Source organism: Anastrepha obliqua, chromosome 1, assembly GCF_027943255.1.
Source record: "Anastrepha obliqua isolate idAnaObli1 chromosome 1, idAnaObli1_1.0, whole genome shotgun sequence".
Classification (NCBI taxonomy): Eukaryota; Metazoa; Arthropoda; class Insecta; order Diptera; family Tephritidae; genus Anastrepha; species Anastrepha obliqua.
The window spans coordinates 106189026-106208281 of NC_072892.1; the positions used below are offsets into that span (position 1 = coordinate 106189026).

Consider the following 19256-nt stretch of genomic DNA (forward strand, 5'->3'; position numbering starts at 1 on the left):
ACATTAAGAGCGTGTCGCTTAAGTGCTTTTGCCACACACATACATACATACTTACAAATATACATAGCTATTCTACGCTCCAGCGGCAGTGCGCATATTTACTGCTTATTATACGGAAGGAAAAAAGAGTAAGTAGTTATAAAAAGGAAAAAAGGAAAAAAGTAATAAACAAAAAACAAAAACAAAAAACACAAAAAAATACGAAAACAAATATTTGGCACGAAAATAAAATGTTATGGCATTGCAGCTGTATAGCGAAAGCTCATTTAAAACAAATGCTGCTGCCAACAACAGTGACAACAACACCAACTGTAATAACTACAGCTGTAATGGCATTGGCTCTTCCTCCGAGTGGTGTCAGTAGTTTCGGTAATAGTGCCACAAGTATTTTACTTGCATAACAACAACAACAACAACATTTCCAGATATAAAACTAAAGTGTTGCCATTCACAGCCAAAAACCAACAGTTTGGAGTAGTTCCGCTGTCACTGCCCTTATGTCATTTGAGCTGGCAATTACACACGAACCAACACTATTAAATATGTGTATGTATTTATGCACACAAGCGGAGTGCATTTACAAAGAGGTGGCAACACTGTAATTATGTGTAATGCTAAGTTTTTGCTGCAGCAGATACCACAAAAACTTCAATTGCAAGGCATAAACATTTTCGACGCAATGACATTTAATTACAACAAAAACTATTAAACATTGTTGCCAAGCAATTTGCCGGCTAGCCCCGCAACAAACAAACATATCAGCAAAACGTGGTAACAGACAAAAAAAGCAAAAGAAAACAGCAAAAATCAAGAAGAAGTAAACAAAAAATGTATTAGCAGAATTACAAAGTCACTTAAAAAAAAAGTATAAAAAAAAACAAGTAAGAACTCAAACAAACAATACAAAGAGATTTCATTAGAATTTATCTGTTGTGCGTATAAATGACGGATTGCAGACTTGCGCAACAAAATGGCAACCCCACAATTCTCCCAAATCATTATCAATCAAAATTCCCCATTTATCACTGCTCCAGCACAAACCGAAACAACAACAAAAACCACAACAACTACTCGCTGCCGCCTTCAACAGATTCGAGTGCGAAGAAAATGTTATTGCATTGCGCCCAGCAGCAGCAGCAGCAGCAGCAACAATGCCATTGCAAATGGCAAACGAACAGCGAGCAGAGAAACGAGCACACTGGAGCATCACAGCGGGAACAGCACAAATTCACGCAACTGGCAATGGCCCAGACTTGGTTGGAGCGAACAGTTGCTGCTCGTATGTGTTTTGCTCGCCAGCGTGTGTGGTCGTACGGGTTGCGACGAGTCACAGGACTTTCAGAAAGCGAGTAAGTGGAAATGTTCTTATGTTCATATGTATTTATATGTAGGTGCATTTGTACGTGTATATATCTTTCATATATTTTTTGGTTAGGTTTAGATGAATCACTAATCAGTGTGACATCAGTCGGTAGTATAAGGTGGCCTAAAAATAATCACCGATTTTTATTTTTTTAATAACTTTTTTGTTAAATAAAAAATAAAAGAGTTTTCAGTGATAGAAATCTGGTCTGCTCATAAATGTCAAATATGTCTGATGTACAATGCTTTTTGAAAAAAATTATAAATCTTCTGAGTGAGTAATTTTGCGCCACCTTTTAATGTATATACTAAATTCTTTGCTTAAGTGACATAAAGCGTAAAACTACCAGTAAAAAATAAATTAAATTAGGAAAAGTGAAAAAAAAAAATATTAAAAAAATATACTTGGCGTCATAATTCTACGCTGTTATTATTTTTAAATGCTCATTAAGATTCTAACGGTAAGATCAGTACATATTTAAATTCATCATCTTTGTAGTTCATTACCACAGTAATTATGCTGGCGATTTCGTTGTGCACGCCGACTGTGTGACCAAAAATTCCCTCCTTGCCCATATCCTGGCATTTAGGTCACCAAACACGATTTTTATGTCGTGTGCGGGGGCAGCGCTCATAGAAACGTTCCAGCCACTCATAGAAGGAATCTTTGACGCATCGTCCCTCTCCTGCTTCGGGGCATGGGCGTAAATGCGAGAGATGTTTTGAAAAATCGCAATGTCCAATGCTCATCTTGCCTTGCCTCGTCCATCTCATCTCTTGAATGACAGCCTTTGCTCTTACGAAGACATCAAGGGACAGAGGCACCTTCCCCATTAAGGGACCGGACTTTCCAGGTGCATGCCCTCAAATCATAATCCGGATTTCGTTCGCAAGGATCGTCATGAGAGTAAACAGTTCTCATCCTAGGTTTTGTTTTGTTTTTCATTTAGGAAGGGCTTTTTCGTCGTGGGTCCCAAACCCAGCGCACAAACAGCTATCCTGGGTTGCTTCACCTTCTCACATTAGCTTGCTTTCAAGCGAATGCTCGGGAGCTAAGCAGAGGATACATGGGCGAAGGCCAGAAGTAGTGAGCTGACTGGATCGTATGCAAAAAAAATCATCCTGACCAGTGAGTGCCAATCAGGAACTTTAATCGCATCGTCATCAGGAATCTTTGAATCTTTACAGAACTTTAAAATGGAAGAAAAAGGAAGAACAAGACACAAGGCATGGGTACCAGTTTGAGCAATAATTCAAAACTAAGAAAATACCGGAATTATAACTTTAAGGCTAAAAGCATGGCGTCCTTGTAAATTAACAGAAAGGGAAAAACACATTATTATAGGCCTGATGAAAGATGTAAGACGGGAAAATTTTAAAAATATATTAGTGCTTAAATTGCCAGAAGAGTCTAAAGCAAATCCGACAGGAGTTGCTGGAAAGAATCCATTTATTTCCCTAAGAGTTAGACAAAAACTCACTGCAAACCTCCAGAATTTTGGAAAAGGGTTGTTGTTTTCTGATGGAAGCAAATTTTGCATATTTGGTATCAAAAAAATAAAAATTTCGTGGAGGAACTCTAGTGCACTGCTGAATAATTGTGTTGTAAATCTTTTCTTACTTAATACTTTAAAAATAATGGTGGGGTATTGTCTTGTACGAAAATCCAAAGCTATGGCATTTCTTCCTGATCGGTGACAGGTAGGTGATAGCCTACTTTCAAGCGTGATACTCCCACTGATGTGCCGATGCATCGATTCTTTGCTCAAGTAAAGAGATCCATCCATATAGAGGGGAAATAATACACAAAAATCATTGACCAAAGCCCTTGTTTCCCTTATTTAAATGATTTAGGTGCTTTATGTGCTTGCAAATAAGTTTCATGCCCGATATTTGACATACGCGTAGTGTCCTCCATTGCATGCATCGTCCACTATTTAATATCGCTTGACATTGCAGTTGCTGCAAATATTTGTACAAACCATTTAAAGTGCAGCTGACCGCCCAACTGAAATCTCTTTCCCAGCTTGTTTCGCCAACTCTAAAAATGCAGTGAAATAAACTGCTTATTAACTTCAAAAACTTCCCGGGATTGACTTGTTTAAGATATGTAATTCCAAAGCAATTTCTGCTATTAAACGATGATAGCTTTTAACTCCCTGACGACTACTTACTCCCGGCATTTCAACATTTCAGCAAACGATGAATTATGATATTTGTTGCACGCTGCTATGACATTGAAAAAAGTATATATTTGTACTTCCATTGACATCCGCTGGCATGACGCTGCAGTGACAACGCGCTAAGTGGAAGTCAAACATAAACCGCACATAAGCAGGCCAACATGCAATATTTCCACACCCAGCAAGGAAATGCACTAAGCATCGAACTGCTGCACTTGTGGCAAATTTAAAATTATAACTGGTTGGCGTTCGTTTGGTTTTACATGCAAGTAACTGGTGAATTTCCTACAGTAGTATCTTAGGAAGAGCTCAGTTGAGAGCTTCCATCGAGATACTAAATTCTTCCTTTGTAAAGCACTTGTTCTTCGAAAGTCTTTTATATGAATCAATGCTTTATGAACATTGTATGCAAAAAATTGTCAAAAAATCTACGCGAGTAGAAACTATTCGAAAAATTTAATTAAATCGTTAATGCATCAGTCTAACACTCCCCAAGTAGCACTGAAGCGCTGTTTTGATACCATTATGAGACCTCCAACAGGCAGATATCTAAAGCCAACGACAGCTGTTGATGATGCTTGATAGGATTTAGGTTAGCGTACTACCCCAGGCTGTTAAAGAAAGGAGTACCCAGTGACCTTAATCGTCTAACTGCCAAGCCCGGACGAATACAGAAAAAGTTTCCTTCTCTGAAAGGTCCCACAGCTTGAGCAATGGAGATTAAATAGTCAACCTAGCTTTTCTGTATGTGTGCCGATCGTGTGCAATGACCGGTAAACGGAGCTACGAGTTTGAAAATTCCGGAGATTCCCAAAATTTTGGTGCGTCCTGTATCTATTGTACTGTGGTCATAGGTTTTTCGATATAGCACGTAAAGAAATGGTGCTCCATCTCTTCTGCACTTTCCTGAGAAATAAGCTGTGCACTTCCTCTTTAACAACAGTCAGTGGAATGCCGATGATTGGGCAGGAGACCTCTGACATTAAATCAGTCGACACCTTCCTGGTAAGTTTGCCACCTATTTCTTTTCCCGCTATGTTCCTATATCGTAGAACACCCAAAAGACTTGAATTCCTCCTTAGAGGAGTTGACCAGTTTGGATCTGCGCCATAGCATAGTCAGAGCTTTGATCACGGTTTGGTTATCGGGAAGAATGTTAATATCTCTCTCGCTACCACGTTCTCTAAGCATTTTCCATGCCTACAGGATTGCAAAGACTCTTTACTAGCAATATTCGGCGAATTCTAACGAAATAAATAATTTGTCTGATTTAAGGAAAACCCCTTCTGCATCTCCCGATTCCATTTTGGAACCGGGCGTGAAAGCAGAGGTACGAGCAGCGGTACAGTTTTTCCCTCGTTCCAGTCCAGCCTACTTGGAAAGATTGCCCTGGCACGACCTGCAAACTCCAGTTTACAGATCTGTCCGAAGTTCAGGAAAATGCGATGTTAACTGCCTAAAAATTCACCAAATGTAAGTCTCTTGAGGGATTGCGTCCAGAGGCCAATTTCCCTTAACCTGATAGCATCTTCAGCAGCGATGGAAATAATGCGAGTGTAGGTGGGAAGTAAATGCAAAATGACATGTCCGCCGATGTCGATATACGCAGACCCAGTCCAATTCGTTGTACATCCAAAGACCGACTTGTGGCTTGCCGAACGTAGATTTTCAGGAGTAGAAAACTATGCTAGCCTACTTTACCCGATTTTCAATGTGTAACTCCCTATGGAGTATCAAGGAGTGATACCTAACCAAGATACCTAACTTCCGACGAAAGCGGGAGATCGTGGTTATTTAATCTGAATAGAAGTTGTGGAGGTAATCGGCTCCAAATCGAGTTTGCATCGATAGCACTTTGAGCGTCCATATTCGGTTTCCTTTCAGTTTTTGCTTAACCCTTGTCCAAATATTTTCAATATGGCTGGAAAAAGGCGACTGTGAAGGGCAATCCAACATTTCAATCCCATTTTGTAGTTTCCACTCTATGGCTTCGATGCTTGGGATAGTTGTCTTCTTGTAGAATCCAAATTTGGGTAGTTCTTCCAAACATTTTTGCAGCTGACAGTAATTAATAACGCTTTTCTGGTAAATTTTATTCAACGCAACGGCGTTTAAATGGGTGGTAAACACAAATAAACGGTCAAGTCATTTTTCAGAGAAGCAGCGCCAAACATGAATCTTAACTGGATGTTTAACAGTTCGTTGCAATTCTCGATTATCAGCAATACACCAGGACCGACAAATACAACTATTTGCCCAAGCGGAAGATTCATCCGTGAATACGCGGTATAAGTTTGAAGACCATTTCATGCAATCTTTATAATTAGATTAGAGTCTGTCCAGAGACCTTTGTGCGCTTTGTTGTATGCACGAAGAAATTCATTGATTCCATTCCATCTTGCTTACATCTCGTTACTTACTAATGAATATCCTATCCTTAGATACCAGGCGTATTCAATATTCGTATCTATATATTGTTCGTATCTGCTCCATAAAATGCACTTTAATGTAGCCTCAAGCATTTTCCGTTGTTATGAATTTTTGCTTTTTTTTGGGTATAGCTCAAGCTTTTTATGGGATGAATGCTCCTTTTAGGAGGACGCTAGCTCAATTTACCAATACCCTTGAATAGTCCCATTGTGATACCCCTGGAGCTTGTCCTTTACACTCCTGAGTGTTCTCTGAATCGACCTGTGGATTTAATAAATTTTATTAGTTTCTGCAATGCTGTTAAGAAATGCGAATCGGAGCTTGGAAAGCCTTTTTCTGTATAAAGCAATGCATGCCTCTTCTTCAATTTCTTGACAGCTTCGAGAAAAAACATTAAGTGGTAGCCCCAGCTTCTTTTCATTCAGTGGCGATTTTGTGCGGTCGTGGTTCCATTCTGGCAAAATTTCCCTGCTTATTTGGCTAAAGGGCGATTGCCTTCAACGTGCATTACCAGCATTGATTAGTGTCTATGTATTTACAGATTTCACGTAGCTAAGTGAATCGGCGGCCGCCGTAGCCGAATGGGTTGGTGCGTGACTACCATTCGGAATTCACAGAGAGAACGTATGTTCAAATCTCGGTGAAACACCAAAATTAAAGAAAAACATTTTTCAAATAGCGGCCTCCCCTCGGCAGGCAATGGCAAACCTCCGAGTGTATTTCTGCCATGAAAAAACTCCTCATAAAAATATCTGCCGTTCGGAGTCGGCTTGGAACTGTAGGAACAACTTGGAACAACATCAAGACGCACACCACAAATAGGAGGAGAGCTCGGCCAAACACCCAAAAAGGGTGTACGCGTCAATTATATATATATAAGTGAATAGAATAGTGGTATTAGACATTATCTGTAAAGAGTGGTTTCGACGCTTCCAGAGTGGCAATGTCGACGTTAGTGGTAAAGATCGCAAAGGGCCACCGAAAAGATTCGAAAATACTCAACTACAACAAGTAGTGGATGAAGACGCATGTCGAACCCTTGATGATATGTCTAAAGTGTTTTATGTTGATAGATCAGCTGTCAATGTTAACCGTTTGCAGGCGATGGGAATGGGCCAGGAAGCAGGTAACTGGGTGCCACATCAATTGAAGGAGAGGGATATCGGGAGACATTTGGTGACGTATGAGATGCTTCTAGAACTGCAGAAAGAACCGAAAAGGTTTTCTGCATCGCATCGTCACTGGTGATGAAAAATGGAGCCTGCCAGGTGAACCCGGTCCATCGAAAGCAAAAAAAAAATATTCCTGCTTCAAAGGTTATGGTGTGCATCTGGTGGGATCAGAAGGGTGCCATCTATTATGAACTGCTTAAACCATCTGAAACCGTCACTGGTGATCGCTGGCGATCGCTATCGACTGCAGTGAATGCGTTTGAATGGGAGATCTCAAAAAAAGCGACCGGAATGGGACGGTTTACATAACAAACTGATTTTTCTGCATGACAACGCCAGGCCACACGTTGCTAAATCGGTCAAGAAATATTTAGAGGGACTGAAACCTTGCCCCACCACCATATTCCCCATACATCTCTGTTCCGATCAATGCAGTCAGCCCTTATTGGAGAGCATTTCACTTCTTACGAGAGCATCGCAAACTGGATCAATGAATGGCTTAAGTCAAAAGAACTAGAATTTTTCATCAGAGGAATCCGTATGCGAAATCAGCATGCGAATTTTTCGGCAGAGGAATTCGAAACTTATTCCCATACTCAATACCTATCATAGTTTGTAAGCATCCTGTTTGTCGATTACTAAATAAATAAATAAATGGAATTAATAAATATATGAATTGAGTAGTCCACAAAATCGATTTTTGGAATTTATGAACCCCACCTAAAGCATTTATTTTTAGATACTTAAGATAAATTCTGGTTAAGACCTAAATCGATCTATAATTATGAGTTTTAAAAATATTTCGACTCTTGCGCCACCTAACAAGCGTCTTCAACTGTAGCCTAGAACTATTCCTAGCTAATCCTATAAGTAAGAAAAAATGGCACCAAATTCGATTGCAAGGCGTGGAGTTATGAACAATGCACACCGAAATTGTAATTAAGATGAATTTTCAAAAGTCACACATTGCCTTTTATAAAGTTTGAAATAACCATTTCGTTTACTTTTCTGCTTAGCTACAATCACACTTTGAAGACAGTTGTCGCTACTCGCGACATGATAAGCGAAGTGGTGCGAAACTGGTGCAATAGTATTAGTCTTGAACCAGACATTTTTTACACTAGTTCAAGTTTTTCCTAAAGGGTGCATATATCTTCACATGTGTATAAATAAACACCAGCATTCACAGCTCTTTGTACTTTCAAATGTGCAGTGCTTTTAACAAATGCCCCAACTCGCGCCACATGTGCACCAATGGCTGGGCTTTCATTTTTCCCTCAAATTCCCAATCTGTCATTGACAGCAAAAGCAACATCACCAACGCCAGTAGCAAGAGCAATAGCAACAATTTCAAGCGAATTTCTATGTGTTGTCTCTGTTTTTTCAGTCTTTTTTTTGCTTCATTCCAATGTGTCAATATGTACATATATAGTATTTCTGTAGGGCAGATACAGAAGACCAAATGAGCAGAGTACAGCGCATCAACTGCATTCGATCCTGACAATTTAATATGTGACAAACAGTTTGGCTTATTCTCACTTGAGATTCACACAGCATGGCCAACAGTGTAGAGCATTGGAAAGTGAAAAATAGATGCAACAAAAAATAAATTTTCTCAAAGCGAAGAAAAAAAAGCGAGCATTTACGCATCCTAAGCTCTGATTCGAATACCAAAAGCGTAAAAAAATGTATTATTTACTATTTATAATTTTGTTCATGTTTTTGTTAGGAGTCTTATCTAGTTTATTGAAAACTAGGGATATTTAGTTTTTTCAAATTATTTTACTTTAATGCACTAACTGGCACAAGGTAGAGACACAAATTGAGGTCAGCTGCTTCTTAACTTTCACTTGATCTTTCTTAAGTCCCTGCTTCCCTTTGCTACTATACCAGCATGGTCTCTTATGTTGAAACTTTTATATCGATTCAAACGAATGACTTAACTAGGAAATCAGTTACACGCAGAGTTGGAAATTTAGCATTTCAAAATAAAGCGTTTTTCAGTAAGAGCGCTTCAACTTTTTTTTTGAATAAAACACAAACGGTTTGACTTTTTTAACAAATTTTTTTTTATTATCGAGTTTGAACATATACATTTAAGTATGAAATTCGATTTCTTTTACGAAGTCCAATCGTTGAACCCAATTTTCGACCACTCTTTTGCATAAATCGGCCGAAATTCCAGCAATTTCGCGTTCAATATTGGCTCTGAGCTCACAAATCGTCGCCGGCTTGTTACTGTAGACCAATGACTTCACATAACCCCAAAGAAAATAGTCTAGAGGCGTCAAATCCCACGAGCGCGGCGGCCATTCGACCGGTCCATTTCTGGAAATAATGCGCTCATCGAACTTACTCTTCTTGTGGCCCCGTCCTGTTGAAACCACATGTCGTCTAAGTCCATACCATTCAATTGCGGCCAAAAATAATCGTTTGTCATGTCGCGGTATCGATTTCCATTCACAGTAACGTGGCGATCGTTCTCGTCAACGAAAAAATATGGGCCAATTACGCCGCCGACATGTAAACCGCACCAAACAGTGATTTTTTCGGGATGCAACGGTGTCTCATGAATCACGTGTGGATTGCTTTCTGCCCAGTAACGCATATTTTGCTTGTTGACAAATTGAGCCAAAAGTGAGCTTCATCACTGAAGATGATTTTTTGGAAAATCTGCTCTTAAAGTAGCAGCAACAGAACGATTATTTTCATAAAAAATTTGCACGATTTGCAATCGTTGCTCAAGCGTGTAGCGTTCCATGATGAAATGTATACTAATGAAGTTTACAAATGACAAGCGAAAAATAACAAATATTGCGTCGTTCGCCCTCCCTATCGGAAAAAAGTTGAAGCGCACCTATTGAAAAACGCTATATGTGCGTTTTTATAGAAAGTGGGAAACCTGAAACTATAAAAATATGGCTTAGAGGAATAGTGGTTGTCACCTAGCAGGTTTTAAACCTAAAAGTTCATTGCAATACCATATTTTTTCATGCTTCAAGTCTGCCCATTTTCTGCTTCATTGAGAATTTCTTTGGTCTATAAAATTCAAAGAATCGCAAATTCAATTATTTAAGGTACATACACACGAGTATATACTACTGTATGTATGTATGAGAATGGCTGAAAACATTCAAAGAAAATCTCATTATTCTTTTTTCTTCCATTAGCAAGACGCTAAAAAATACGCTTAACATAAATAATGGCTCTAAATCATTCTTTATCCAGATTTTGGCTGGATTTATGGTGTTCCTTTGAAAAAGTATTACGCAGCTCATCTTCTATTTGTCGCTGCAAGAGGTCTATGTTCTTGGTCAAAGTTGACTAGAGTATTATTAACATTAGGGTAGGTATGCAAAATTATCATCCAGTTTGGGTTTTGCATAACTTCTTAATTAAATAAAAATAAAAAAAATCATTTTGAGTGATGAAAATCTTTATTTTGAGCTGTGCGCGGTCCATTGGCTGTCTGTTTGTATACTACAACTGTCTAATTACAAGAGTAAAATATGATTCACGCACCATTTGCAAAAGTTTTAAATTCTAATTCTAGGGTTATTAACTTGTCACCTTGCACATATATCTCGCGATCGAGATTACTTTTCTTTTGGTAGTTTCTTGGTGCCAGAAAGCCAACTGTGAGTTTTTATCCTTTTGATTTGTTTTTAGTTTTGGGATTTTAGAATAGTTAACATAGAGTATTTACTTCGTTGTTTAACTAAACTTTATGTTTTTTTTTTCAAAAAATAAAGCAAATCGCGTTTTTTTGCCACAACTTAATTAATTCCGCTCTTCTGCTACGGCTTTGACTGCGGCTGAAAGTAGCATCTAAAAAATGTTGTACAGCTAGCACTTTGAACTTAACATTTCCTGTTAGTAAGTGGCATTCTGTTCTGAGAGAGAGTTTGCGAGCTTCGATGCAAATACAATTATCAGTCAATTTGGTACTTTAAAAGAGACATTTAATTGGATTTGAAGTTAGTTTGCAGATAAAGGTCGGCGGATGAGTTTATGGGTGTTACTCGTATTAAGAGATAGCTAACATTTTCACTAGAAAGTTTGACATTTTTGACTCTGACTTTATTCAACACGATTTCTATTGTTCATAGTTATGTACTTGAAACTTACGTGCTAGCAAGAAAATTTTGTTAACTCTAGAAGAAGAAGAAGAAAGTTAAGTGTTAGCAAGAAAATTTAGTTAACTCGTAAAAGATTTCGTGCAATGGTTTATTACGATTTCCGATGTGAATTCAATGAACATAATTACAGTAGGTTCTGTTTTTATGCGGCTTTTTTTTATGCGGTTTTGAAATAGTGCGGTTTTTTTTTTTAAATTACAAAATGCATGTCGACCTATCGGGAATTGTACATATAAACAAGATTCTAAACCAGCTAAGCAAAAACTCATCACAGATTCATGCGGTCTATGGAACGTATCTATAGTTATAATATGGGACTAGTGCCCTTTTTTATGCGATTTTATTACATTATTTCAGATTTATGCGGTTTTAGCATTTGGAACGTATCTATAGTTTTACTATAGAACTAGTAGCTTTTTTATGCTGTTTTTTTTTATGCTGTTTCTTGCGGAACGTATGTACCGCATAAAAACAGAACCTACTGTACTTCTAAAGGGTCCGCCATATAACTTTACGGAATTAAAAATGCTATAAAAAAGAAACTACTCAATATTTTTCCAAACTGTTTTTTTTTATTTTGAAGTACAATCCTTCCGGTTAATGATGGAACACAACTTCATTCATTCCGAACCAATTGGACTTTGTACGGCGTCATACCAAGGTCTTTACGCAAAATTCGTCCCAATAATGTCTCCGAAATGTCCAATTGTTGAGAACGACGGTGATCTGATGTTCGTGGTGATTCACGAACACTCTCGGCCACAGCAGCAATATTTTCGGGTGTACGCACGGTTTTTGGTCGGTCACGCGTTGGTTTGTCAATAAGCAACCCAGTTTCTCTTACTTTTTTCGCAAAGTAACGCACATACGCTTCATTCGGTGCTTTTCATCTTCCCATTGCCGTACGTAATTTCCGTACACATTCCACCAAGATTTGCTGTTACAAAAGAGCAGTTTGAGGAATATTTTAGCAGATTGGGGAAACGTTTTCTAGCTTGTGGAGACTATAATGCAAAACACACGTATTGGGGCTCTCGATTAGTGAATCCCAAAGGTAGGCAGTTATATAAGACTTTAATTGATCGAAAAAACGAATTGGATGTCATATCTCCTGGACATCCCACCTATTGGCCCTCTGATCCTAAAAAAGTTCCTGACCTCATAGATTTTGCTATATCGAGAAATATAAATCGAAACTCAGTCACTACAGAAACGTCGTATGATTTATCATCAGATCATTCTCCAGTAATATTAACCTATTACGCTAATATACCTGGCTCTGCAACAGACTCTAAATATAAAACAAACTGGTTGAAGTACAAAAAATTTATTAGCAGCCACATTAACACAAATCCTGTAGTTCATAGCGAGGCTGAAATTGAAAAATCTGTTGATGACTTCACGTTTGTGATGACATCAGCTTTAGAGCACTCTAAATACCAATTAAGTCCAAAATTTGCCACAAATGTCTCCAACTCTGAAATTGAAGGACTACTACTAGAAAAAAGAAGGTTAAGAAGAGAATGGCAACAAAACAGATCCCCTGGTGCTAAGCAAAGGCTGTCTGCTGCAAATAGAAAACTGCGAAGTGCACTTCACTTGGACGAAGATCGTAAAAACAAAAACTATATTGAGAGCTTATCCAATACAAAGCACACAAATTTTTCTATATGGAAAGCAGCTAAGACCATTAAGACGCCAGTAGAAGTACAAAGCGCCCTAAGAAAACCTGACGGTACATGGGCTCGTAGCGCTGAAGATAAAGCGTCGATATTCGCCGATCATCTGAGTAATGTTTTCCAACCAAATTCTTCTGCAAATGAACAAATACTAGAAGAAAGTAGTGGCAACGCATCGTTAAACTCAGAACCAATCAACATAGCCCCTGAAGATATTCAGGCAGTTATTAACAAGAATCTTAAGGTGAAAAAGGCGCCAGGTTATGACGCAATAACACCATTAATGATAAAAAATCTACCGCAAGTCGCTATAATTGTGCTGTCTGTAATATTTAATGCAATCATCGAGGTAGGCATTTTTCCAAAGAGCTGGAAAACGTCTTTAATAATAATGATTCCTAAGCCGGGCAAAGACTTAAATGTGCCATCGTCCTATCGACCAATCAGTTTGTTGCCGTGTTTGTCAAAATTATTTGAAAAAGTTTTGAGAAACAAAATGATGCCGTTTTTAAACGAACGTAATATAATCCCTCCACATCAGTTTGGTTTTCGAGAACAACATGGGACAATCGAGCAAGTAAATCGGTTAACTGCGGAAATAAGAAAATGTTTTGAACTTAAAAAATACTGTTCAGCAATTTTTATAGATGTGGCACAGGCATTTGACAAAGTTTGGCATGAGGGTCTCATACATAAAATAAAACGCTGTTTGCCACCTATTACACACAAAGTTCTGGAATCGTACTTAACAAACAGACAATTCAGAGTAAAATGCAACGATTATGTGACTCATGAATATGAAATTGAAGCTGGTGTCCCTCAAGGCAGTGTACTAGGCCCAATTTTGTATTTAATTTATACTTCTGATCTGCCCGAGTGCGATAGTTTGACTATATCTACATTCGCTGACGACACCGCTGTGCTTAGTTCTCAAAATGATCCGTCTCTGGCATCTAGAGAGCTAAATAAATATCTCAGACTTTTAGAAAAGTGGCTGAAAAAATGGAGAATAAAAGTGAACGAAATAAAAAGTAAACATGTCACATTTTCGCTTAGAAGAGGAGACTGTCCCTCGGTTACCCTTAACAACGTACGCATACCACAGTCTGATCACGTCACATACCTTGGCGTTCACCTAGATAGGCGTTTAACATGGAGACGACACATCGAGGCAAAGCGGCTTAATATGAGAATCAAAGCTTCAAACCTTTACTGGCTAATTAATGAGCAATCAAGATTGAGCCTTGACTGTAAAGTCCTCTTGTACAAGGCAATTTTGAAATCAATTTGGACTTATGGAATCCAATTGTGGGGAACGGCCAGCAGTTCCAGTATCGATCTTATACAGAGAGCACAGTCGAAAATTTTAAGAACCATAACTGGAGCGCCGTGGTATATAAGAAACGACAACATCCATAGGGACCTAGATGTACCGATGGTGAAGGAAGTATTCAAAAAAGTTCGTGAAAACTATCAGTTGAAATTGCAAGATCACCCGAACCCGTTCGCACGTCAACTCCTGAGTACGCAACATACGACCAGGCTTCGAAGAAATGACCTACCACCCCGATGAGTAGAGGGCCATTTGATAATTATTTATTGTAGAAAATGAGATAAAATAAAATTTTTTCTTTTTAGTTCTAAGATTTGAATACTTATTGTGAGGCCTTTGAAAAGGCAGATTCAATAAACAAATAAAAAGTTAAAAAAAAAAAAAATTCTGCAACATTACCATGATGTTCAAAGTAATGTCGCAATATTTCCCAGCGTTCTTTGAGCGTACACACCACCATTTTCGTTCAGCGGAAGAATACAACTAATTTTCTGTCAAATCAGATGACAGCTAAGTGTTACCGTTCTTCAAATAATACCTAGTTCAAATCCGTAACGATAGATGGCGGGCCCTGTATAAGGGAACTAACCACTTTATGAACTCAGAGAACTTCTCTGAGCCTCCAACTTTTCCGATAAAGCGTCACTTTTTGACATTTTGAAATGCTGATTTAAAGGGTGTATTTTAATGGTGAGCATTACGTGCACAAGTACGCATGGGCCTCGACAACACTCTTTTATCGTGCACGGTTCTGGACTGTTCTTTTTGCGCCGTCCCATGTGATGTCGGCATCTGCTAGCTCGGGCAACATCGACCTTCTCCAAGTTTTCTTGGCCCAATCGCGGCGGGTTACAGTACAGTGCCATTTTCAGGATGCTGGTGGTTTTCTGAGCGTGTGACCTATCTTTTTTTGATTTGACATAAGATGGGTTGTTCATTCGTTGATCTCCACAGCGCGTCCTTGCTGATGGTGTTCGGCCAGAATATTCTACAAATGGTGCGAAGGCATTTATTGATGAAAGATTGTAACATCTGTATGATGGTGTTAAAGGCCAGTTATGTTGCACTTCCATACAAGAATACTGACTCCAAGTATGAGCTAAAAATTCCCAGTTAAAACGCATAGAGATTTGTAAACTCGCCTATATTGTATGCATTCCCTCCAACGCATCCCCTTTCTTTGTTCATTTTGCAGTTTAGATCTTCGTCTGTTCTGCCGTATACCACGATAGTACAGCCAAGGTGGCAGAAGTTTTCGGCAAATTCCACCGCAATTTCAACCTTGTCAACCGTTATATGGCTTGCTTTATTGTGGTTGACTTTCATAGCTTTGGTTCTTCCGATGTTGATCTCTAGTCCAACAGTGCGTGCTGGCGTGAGTAGTCTGTCCAATTTCGCTTGCATGTCAGTGAGTTTGTGAGAGAAGAGGCAGGTATAATCGGCGAAGTCCAGTTATTCAAGATGTCTGGTGAAACTTCATGCCTCTTTTGTCCAGGGTGTCAATTGGCTAATAATGGCGTCTAGGACAATGGCTAAAAGAAGATGCGACAGGGGATAATCCTGTCTTACGCGTGCGTTGGTGGTGAATGGGTCGCTCATATTGCCATGTGAAGTACTGGTAAGTTGGAGTTCTCATAAGGGGTTCTGATGAGGTCGATTATCATAGCGGGAATTTCTTTTCTGTCGACCACAGCGACAGCCGTTTGATGGTGCCGAATGTCTTCTTAAAGTCAACGAACAGCATATAAAGCGGGGAGCACCACTCAACTGGTTGTTCTACTATGACGCGAAGGATGTTGGCTTAGTCAGCTTCGGTGTGGGGAAATCCAGCTTGCACGTCTCTTAAGGAGTATTCGCAATATTAATGCTGTGCAAAAACTTAAAATGTCAGATCATCGCGTGGTACATACTAGTTAGGTCAAGGCAACCCTAGGCGTACTTGATATGTTGCAATAAAATTGACAAAAGTTCAAAAGGTGCTCATGTTGATTATTAGTAGAAAAAGACGGTAATAGGAGTTTCTTCAAAAGAAGGTCGTGTCAGGTGATGAGTCATGTTTCTGCGTGTCGTGTATCCATGTGTGTGCATTTTTCTGCGTTTTTTATTATAGGGCTTATAATAAACACAGCGACCCTCGTAAAACCATCACTAATTCCAAGCTAATAGCCACACCTGTGCAGCGCTCATAAAAATTATGTTTATCCAAATAGCATTTTCCAGAAATTCTAAGAATCATTTGCTAGATTTAACATCAAAGACTTCAAAATGCTTTACATGTACACGTTTTATGCGCATGTAATGGTGTGCCCTGTTGATTTCAGGAAGATTATACTCCTTTGCACATACATACGTATATATATATTGCACATAAAAGTGTATATGTATGTGTGTGCCTGCATAACATAAGCATGTGCAAGAATTTGATTTAGTGTCGCTTGTTGCATCTGTTGACGGCGCGACGGAGAAGCGACGCCAATAAATGTTGAGGGCGGACAGACAGATGGAAATGCATGTGCCAAATCTCGTATGCATATGCGTACGTATGCATGCATGTACGTATACATATAGCGGAAAGAGAAGGCGTGCTAAGTCAGGAAATGGGGGGAGGCAGCACGTCGCTGCAGCGGAAGCCATTCAGAAAACATACTAAAATGAATGGAGAAACTCCAAGCGGAAAAATAAAGAACTACTTACCTACTTGCATACCTACTAATAAAAAGAGGACAAAAGCAGTGAACTAAATTTCGAAGCGGCCGCACGTCTCTCCAATGGCCTTGAAGACAGTGAGCATTCCAAGAAAAGCGGACGACGACGACGACGAACACCCAACAAAGAAAAGTCATAAAAGGCGAGTTTATGTGTTACGCAGATGTCTTGCCGTTGACTGCGAATCGGATAAAGGCGACACACGACTTACGACTTACGACCACTCAAGATTTTACTTGTGCTTGATATTCGTCGTAACGGTACTTGGAACGTGGTGGGTGGCGGCATTGCAACTGTTGTTGTTCGTGCTGGATTGTTGCCGCAAATGCATTCATAGCAGACGACCGCAATGTCGGCACCGTGTACGATGAGAGTCGTAAAAATGCAGTCAACATGGTGGATTTCCGGTGTGCTTTCAATGCTTTACGAGTTTTTGATTTCTGTTTGAATGTATAACTACGAGTACATACACACACATAAACACATTCATCTGAGCAGTGACCATGCAAAGCACCTTCGAACACATTTAAAAAACGTTGAAATGGCACGGAATAGCTGCGAAATCTTACTCAAGTTTTTATATGCATATTTGATGTTGTGACTTAACGCCACAGGTGGCGCGATTTAAAGTGCTTACCCATGCGGCGCTGCCTGCAAAAAGGTTACTAACGCCTCTCGCACTTCCTTTGTCAGTCCGCATTCATATTGCCGCTTAATCATAGCAGCGTTAGTTGTTGTAAAACATTAGCATCCTGCACAGTTAATTGCCATTCGAAACCATTTGGCAGCACAACAAAAACGCTGTCATAAAGCAAGTGATTCGAGTGCTAAATACAGGCCGCAGCAGCAGCAGCAGCTGCTTTGTGGCATTCGTAGCTGAAAAGGCGAAGAGCACATGGCGCATCAGCAATTACAACGAAAAAAGTAGTAAAGTATGCAAATACTTTTATGATTTTGTTGGTGCTTGGAGCAGCTGCCATTTCCGATACATGCAACCAACACGTGTTGCATGATTCAGCACATGAGGCGTGCACTTCTTCTAAGTTCAACTAAACAAAGTGAACAAATGTACTTTTATGCCCCCAATACTACTTTATCCCTTTTATTCTGATCCATCTGAGAGTGTATAGGTTCCACAAACATATAAATATAGCTCAGATGTTGAGTTTAGAGCAGAAGGAATTTGCAAATGGCTATAGTGGCACATCACCATTGCCAACAAGAAATTTTCTATAAACAGTCAAACTTTCATAACGGCCACTGCAAAAACTCGAATTTTCCATGGCTCGAACTAAACCATAACTCGAGTTTCTCTATAATTCGAATGAGACTTTTGGCACATGCTTCCCTAAGCCGAGTTATTAGGTCGAAATATCTTTTTTTTTCAGATTTTAGCAGGTTTTCCTACAGGTGACGACATTTTTAAGACCGAGGACAGTAGATTCGGATTTGAGCGGAAAGGAAAGTAATAATGAGGGTTCAGTGGAGGAAATTATTTACATTTACAAATGAATGACACTACCACTGACGGTCCCTATAAGGATTTGAACAAATCAGTAACTCTTTTTAATGAAAACTATAAGAAGAAATTAGATTTTCAGTCACTGGTTTCTGATTATTTTATTGCATTGTAACTTTTACTTATATCTTTCGTGCCCTCTACTCATCACAGTACCTCATCCAGGCCTAGCTTCCTTATTAAATTCAACGTAGAACTGGGAAAGATTGAGCGATGTGTCTTTCTTCTGGCTGCAAAGTACCGACTTGTCTCAAACTTCACCGCGCTATAACGCTGCATTGAAGAAGAGGATGTATCGCATAAGCGACAGGAATCAGTGGACCGTATTTCGATCGTGTGTAGATGACTACGCAATCTGCAGTAGCCTGTGTAAAAGTTTATAATTAGAGAGGGTTATGAGTGTTCGAAACCTCTTGGTTGAACCCTCCGAGAAGGATTATGTCTGGCCTTAGTTCGTCAGTCATAATCTTATCCTTGATGATATGGCAAGGAAGAGCTGGGTTCCTGTTAATGGCGAGGCCGCAACGGTAATGCGTCCGCTAATTCGTTCCCAGTTATACGCCTGTAAATTAGCAAACCCAAATTAGCAAATACAATCTACGTTCCTAGTAGTCTCAGTTTCTCGATACAGCCAAGTGCATACTTAATCTCTCAGGATGACAAAGCCCTGAGTGCCGCTGAGAATGGCATTACGCTCATTCCGGAAATTTCTGTCTAACTTTATCTCTGCGCA

General features: G+C 39.3%; 1 protein-coding gene across 1 annotated transcript in view; it reads left to right on the forward strand.

Annotated features, from left to right (window-relative positions):
- The first annotated feature begins 970 nt into the window (after window positions 1–970).
- The window catches only part of LOC129236403 (uncharacterized), a 391692-nt gene continuing 373406 nt past the window's right edge, over window positions 971–19256 (forward strand). Inside the window, exons 1-2 of the mRNA XM_054870777.1 lie at window positions 971–1349; window positions 12968–13411. Of these exons, the coding sequence (XP_054726752.1) occupies window positions 971–1349; window positions 12968–13411 (823 nt within the window). The remainder of the gene's footprint in view (window positions 1350–12967; window positions 13412–19256) is intronic.